General features: G+C 41.1%; 1 protein-coding gene across 2 annotated transcripts; it reads right to left on the bottom strand.

Annotated features, from left to right (window-relative positions):
- Nucleotides 1–401: 401 nt before the first annotated feature.
- Nucleotides 402–5,893, bottom strand: MRPS17 (mitochondrial ribosomal protein S17). 2 transcript variants are annotated; one of them, XM_076354329.1, is made up of 3 exons: nucleotides 5,823–5,893; nucleotides 4,276–4,422; nucleotides 402–2,969 (listed from the first exon to the last, which is right to left on the bottom strand). In XM_076354329.1, the coding sequence occupies exons 2-3, from the start codon at nucleotides 4,396–4,398 to the stop codon at nucleotides 2,679–2,681; spliced, it is 414 nt and encodes a 137-aa protein (XP_076210444.1). In that variant the 5' UTR covers nucleotides 4,399–4,422; nucleotides 5,823–5,893; the 3' UTR covers nucleotides 402–2,678. The 2 variants fall into 2 exon arrangements, with proteins under 2 accessions (XP_076210444.1, XP_076210445.1); XM_076354330.1 differs by lacking the exon at nucleotides 5,823–5,893 and adding an exon at nucleotides 5,679–5,792.
- Between the last annotated feature and the right edge of the window lie 221 nt (nucleotides 5,894–6,114).

Raw genomic sequence — 6,114 nt, 5'->3', positions numbered from 1 at the left:
GGGCGGTGGTCCTCCGGCCACGCCCCCAGGAGGGGGGAAAGCCACAGGTGCGCATGCGCGGACTGCCGCAGCCCAGGAATCCCCCTCCGTACCCTGGCTGCTCAGCTTTTGGGGTGACCCCAGCCCTAGTTTAGGGTCTCGCCTGAAAAACCACTAAGAACACATTTTTTGAATCGCGTGCAAAAACTTGTTTCTTATTCCCCAAATAAATTTTCCACCCACAGATAGTTGCAGTGTTTTCTTCACACTGTTCAGCTACAGTAGTATTTAATTTGGCTAAACTGGTGGTGTGTGCTAGCATCAAATCCTTGAATGACTTTAAATTAAGAATAAACTTACAATTAGGCTAATAGTTAAAGGACAGTTCTAAAAGCAACTAGCCAGTAAACACAGAAAACAAGTTAATGAGCAAACCTTGTCTTTCTACATAGCACATATAAAGCTTTATCATTTCACTTTCATCCATTGCCATTTTATGATTTTTCTATCAGCACTCTGCGAAAGTCAGAGGCTAGCACATGCAGCGTGCTTTAACATCAGTAAAGTACAATGTTTGTGGTGCCTCTTTATAAACCAGTTTAACCTACAATTGCCTCATTCTTTCAAAACCAAGTTACACTTCAGATTATGTACATTTAATCACATTTTGATCTGACAACATGCTGAGTTCTCAAGCAACCCTCAAAAGCCTACCTGTAAACTGAAAAAAACTGACAACCTGCTGTGATGAATCAATCTTAGGAAAAAAAATCATATTTTCACACCTACTCAAGAAAAATCACAGGAAATATCAGGAAAGAAGATTTACTTCCCCGATTAGATGTAGATGCAACTCATGAACCAAACAGGAAGCTTTTTCTGTTTCTTACAAACATTTTATGTCTAGTTATTAGAACACTCATATCACAAGTACTGAGAGTCAAGTTCCTTTACTGCCTGCTTGGACACAACTTACATGTATTTCCTACAGCCCAGGGCCATGTTCTGGCCCGGGTCTGATTTCTCTTAATCTCTGCTAGGGATGAAGTTTCACATTTTACATTCACTCGAGCAGGAGTCAGAGCCCAGGTTTCCTTCCACTTCGATGAGGGACTTAACCAGCCAGCTACAGTTACTAAGTCATTTACATAAACCTAAACCACTTCAAACATACCAACAAGAATAACCTACAGCCATATGTTTAAGACACTTCCTCAAAGTCAGAGACCATGTTCACATTATTGATTTACAGAGACATTTGAATCAAGGTGTCTTGACAACCTGGCTTATTGATCTGACATGCAGGACAGTACTTGAGGACTAGCATTCAAAGAGCAGTATTTTCCGGTTTGAAGCACTAAAGAAAATTTAAGTTTCTCATTCTTCCTGGCCCAAATAATCTGCGGAGTTCAACTGGACTTTGTTAGCAGTTTGCAGGCAGCTGAAACTGACTTTGTGCAGGTGAAGGAAGTTAAAAGGGCAAGTGACTTACACCACTCTGACAACGGAAGAGAACACAACTGAGAGCTTACTATTGTAAGCTGGCTCAGTTTCTTAAAGCAAGATATTTTAGGTCAGAGGAACTCCATTCAGATACACCTTGTTTAGCTTCTGATCTTAAACAAAGACCAATGACATAAATGGACACCTCAAAAAAGGATTTCTCATAGCTTTAATATACCACTCGCCCCTCCATACAGGGACATGGAATACTGTCCCCACAGATGCTGGGTTTTGAGGCAGATGCCCCTTTAGATCAGAATGAAGAGTCAGCAACACAAGGCTGCTGTAACAGCTGCACACCCTTAGTTTGCCTCATGTCCTGGAAGACAGGACACAAGATCCCCAGAGCTGCAGCAGGATAAAGTGATGCTTAATCATTAACTGCTATATGGCCTTCTAGTTTCATATTAAAGTATGCAGCAAATCAGTACCTGTATCTTTCCCAAAATGTGTTGTTTTAATTAGCATTTCTGATGAGACTAAATCTAACCATCTTTACTTCTACTTTTTTGGCTTTGTATTCTCATCAGCTTTATTTCCTTCTGGCAGTTCAAAGAGATCCATCTTTCCCAGAACTAAATACTTCCTTTGGACAGGTTACAAAGGCAACCATGCTAAGCTACTCAAAGTTTTTATTCTTACCTTACTGCCATTATAAAGGCAAGTGGCTGTGCTTTTGTTAGATTTTGGAAGTTAGAAGATAGTCACTCATACCACATTGCAGTAAGAGGAAATAAGGACACATGCAGGTAGCTGGTTTTAAGATTCTACACTTCCTTTCAAGAGGTTTAATAGCATTATCTTAAGTAATCCTACAAACCACACAAGACTGTCTGAAATACAGATAAAATATAATGACCTTCCCATCAAACTTAAACATTATACAGTTATATTCTTGTCTTTTTCAATACAGAAGAGTCATTCCAAGTGAGCAGCTGGCTTTTGAAACTATCAAGGCTTGGTGCAAAACTACATGCAACAAAATGAAGTGTGAACACTAAACTCACATTTTCTCTGTATCTTCATTTAAAGATTTGAGGCGCCTATCAACCTGTAACACCTGTTTTTATAAGCAACTATGTTTACTATTTACTTTGACTACAGATTTCACTGAAACATTTAACATACAACAGCAGGGCCCCAAACATCCCTGACAGAGACAAGCTGAAAAGTCCTCTGTTTAAATATTTTCCCCTCTATTTGTCTGTTGAACAAACTTTAAGTTCCTGAAGTTTTTCACTTAGATAGGTAGTATCTGCCTCTGTCAGATTTTCCGAATCTGACAGATTTTCAAGGAATCTGGTTCCTGCACAGGGCTTTCCTGTTATTGGATCTATGACATTTCCAACCTTGAAAACAATTTCAGCCAGTTCGTGTTTCACATGTTTGCTCCTTCGCTCAGGCAAAGCTTTCAGAAGAACAATGTCTCCAACAACACACTGCTGCAATGGATCATGGGCAAAATAAGTTTTTCGTTTGTTAAAGAACTGTAGAAGGAAAAAAGGAAACCTTGGCATTAGATTTCAAAATTAAGCAATTGGCAAATATATAGTTAATATGAAACAAACTAAATTTAACTAAGGAGAAGTAAGTCTTTTTTTAATGAGATTCAGTTTGGAACATGAAGAGAAATGCAACTGTGCACTCTGCTCTTTTTCCAAAGAAGCCCAGCACTACCCTTCCCTGACAATCTCTCTGGTCAGGATGTTGTTGCCAACCAAGCCTGTAGAAAGGGAGATGGGGAAGAAAAAGCCAAGTACAAAAAGCTGTTCATAGTGAACATGTGGATAACAGGTAAAAACAACAAGCTCTTCACTTAACATAGATTCCCTTTCCTAGCATCACCACCTTCCACTGGCCTCTCTGCTCTCTAGTTCTGCTGTGTTAGCCTTTCCTCTCAAGATGCTTCACATCAACACTGCTTCAGCAAGACAGCTGCCTTGGCTCTTCCAAGCTGAATGACCTTTCTGTGCAGTCCACACTTCAAGAACTGATATGAATTCTTATTCATCCTAATATGTCTAAAGTTCATTAGCCCTGAAATCAGTATTTTGAAGTTTGTCATTTGAGTTTTCTTGCTCAATTAGTTTTCTTTCATATAAAAATTCAACATTTATTCTTATTGAAACAGCAGAATTCAGAATCTTTCTTTTAAGAAAGAAATTAACAGGTTCTTCTACTGGATAAAGTATTGGACTGGGATCCGCAAGATCCATTATCTAATCCTGACTCTATCCTTAACCTTCTGGTCACCAAGTTATTCCACCTACATGTACCAGTTTCCCCATTTAAAAATGGAGAAAATACTAATTTTAACCCCTGTTTGAAATGCATTGACAAGAAGTGATAAATACAAAGCTCGTATAGCACATCACAGTACAGATTCAAATACTAAGTATACTTACAATTATGCATACAGAAAAACTGCTACAAAATTTATTGTAAAAGTGTTCCATATAATATCAAGTTTCCAAAACAAAGCATACTCCAATATGAAAAATTAAATCTAAGTGTGAAACAAGAAAAACTTACCTTCTCAACTGAGATCAAATGAAGTACATTAACAAAACACTTCAAAGAAATATATTTAGCAGATAATCTGTATGAAAGTATCATCACAACACACTGCTTTTCATCCTTTGCAGTCAACCCCACAGCCAAATCATTATGCAAGTTCCTTAAGGAGTTTGTATTGTAAAGAGCTATCAAAAATTCTAAGAGTCAAATCAATAAAACATTCCTCCACACAGTACAAAAATTACCATGCAAGACAAGTTGTTAACCAGCTTTTACCTTCAGTAAGTAAGGATCTAGCACAAGCCTTGTCACTCTCACTTTGGCAGTTTTCTGCATTTTGGTTCCTATTACTTTCCCTACTATCCATTTTGCATGGACAGCTCCACGTGGTACAGACATTGTTTAGTTATGGTCATCCAGTGCCTGGCAACAAGCAAGCAGACATGTTATTTTAACAAAAAAACATAACCAGTTTCTGCTCAATACTGAAATTACAATTTCCATTTCAGACTAACAGTTTAATTCGGTCATTTTGTTGGAAAAACAGGGTAGATGCAAGCAGTTCAAAACTCCGTATATTGCACCTCAGCCTTGTTTTACAATGTAAGAAGGGATATGAATATGACCCCATTACCAGGGAAAATTACTTCAGGATGGCAGTAAAAATGGACATAATAGCGTGACGATGAACCCTTATCCCACAGGGTCCACAAAATTCCTTTGAATCATACCAGTTGTCACATACACAATACAGAAATGTGTAGCTGTGGAAATTATTATGAATTTAACTCATATGCCAGCAGCTGTTTTTGATGAATAGTTAATCACATCTGTATACGACCAGAGTTAACCCGAACAGGGAGCAGCCTATAACTTCTAGTTAGAAAGTAATTTGCTTCTGTGTATCTCATTGTTAGCTGAGCTGATGAAACTGAAGAAAGGTAATAAGCTTCTCAAAGCACAAATGACATATCAGAGAGTTGTCTGACTGACAGTAAGTTTAATCACTTTTGAATTAGTTCTTTCTTGTAAGTAATTATACTCCATTACCCTATTTGTTTTGTTTAAACAGGGAAAGCCTTCTATACCACCCCTGCAAGAGTCACAGGCAAAACAGATAGCTAAACATTAGAAGACTTGAACCAATATTAAAACTGCTGAAGACTAATGACCTTTTTCTCTCCCACCCAGCTATGTACTGTTAAGCACAACTGACACCTGTTGAATTCTCCATCTACACATTTTGTAACACTAAGTCACACTTGCTTTGATGTTGCAACACATCAAAAGAAAAATTTAGGGATACATAGACACATCCATAAGATGAAATGCTTCAAGCCGCAATGCTCAGGGTTGCTGTTACCATCCTTGACTCAGCTGTGTGACCCACAAGCCTGGAGGAGGGAGTCAGTGTGAGAGGCCCTCCTTCTGTAAAACAGGGCTAACCACCACAGCCACACAGTGACCAGGCCAGGGAGAGGCAAACGTGTACAAAATAAGCAACACCCACAAAGCACGAAGGAGCTACCAGGAAGACAGGAGCCAGGCAGCTAGGCAAGGTATATCTCACGCGGAAGAAGAGGATAAAAGAGTAAGTTCAAACAGATTTAGAGCCTTACCCCCCCACCCCCGGTCTCCATATCCCTCCACACCAGGCCCAGCCTCAGCAACCTCCCTACCAGCAGGGCTGAGGGGGGAGGCCCTGTTCCGCAGGCGCTGGGCCTCAGCTCAGCGCCTCAGCCGCCTCCCAGAGAGCAGCTCCAGCCCAGGGAGCGCCCTACGCCCAGACACCCCCGCCACGGCCACCCCTCAGCCCCTCTCACCGCCAACGCTCCCGCCGCCGCGCCTCAGGGGCCTTAAAGAAAAGGAGGCGGAAGGGGCAGAGCCGAAGCCGGAAGAGCCGCGCGGCAGCGGGGCGGAGCCAACGGCGGGGAAGGGAGGAGCCTCCTGGGAGGATTTAAAGGCGCAGGCAGCCACCCTCACCTCTCCAGAAGCGGGTGAGGGGGGTTGTTGAGGTAGTGCGGTGTTTGTGTGCTGCCCCGAGGCTGCCTCAGTGTGCAGTAAGAGGCTAAAGCTGATCAAAATGAGGTTTTCTTTTTCTCCCAGGCTGAGGGG

This window comes from Aptenodytes patagonicus, chromosome 17 (genome assembly GCF_965638725.1).
Source record: "Aptenodytes patagonicus chromosome 17, bAptPat1.pri.cur, whole genome shotgun sequence".
In the NCBI taxonomy this organism is placed as follows: domain Eukaryota; kingdom Metazoa; phylum Chordata; class Aves; order Sphenisciformes; family Spheniscidae; genus Aptenodytes; species Aptenodytes patagonicus.
This window is presented reverse-complemented; position numbering and strand designations above follow the sequence as displayed.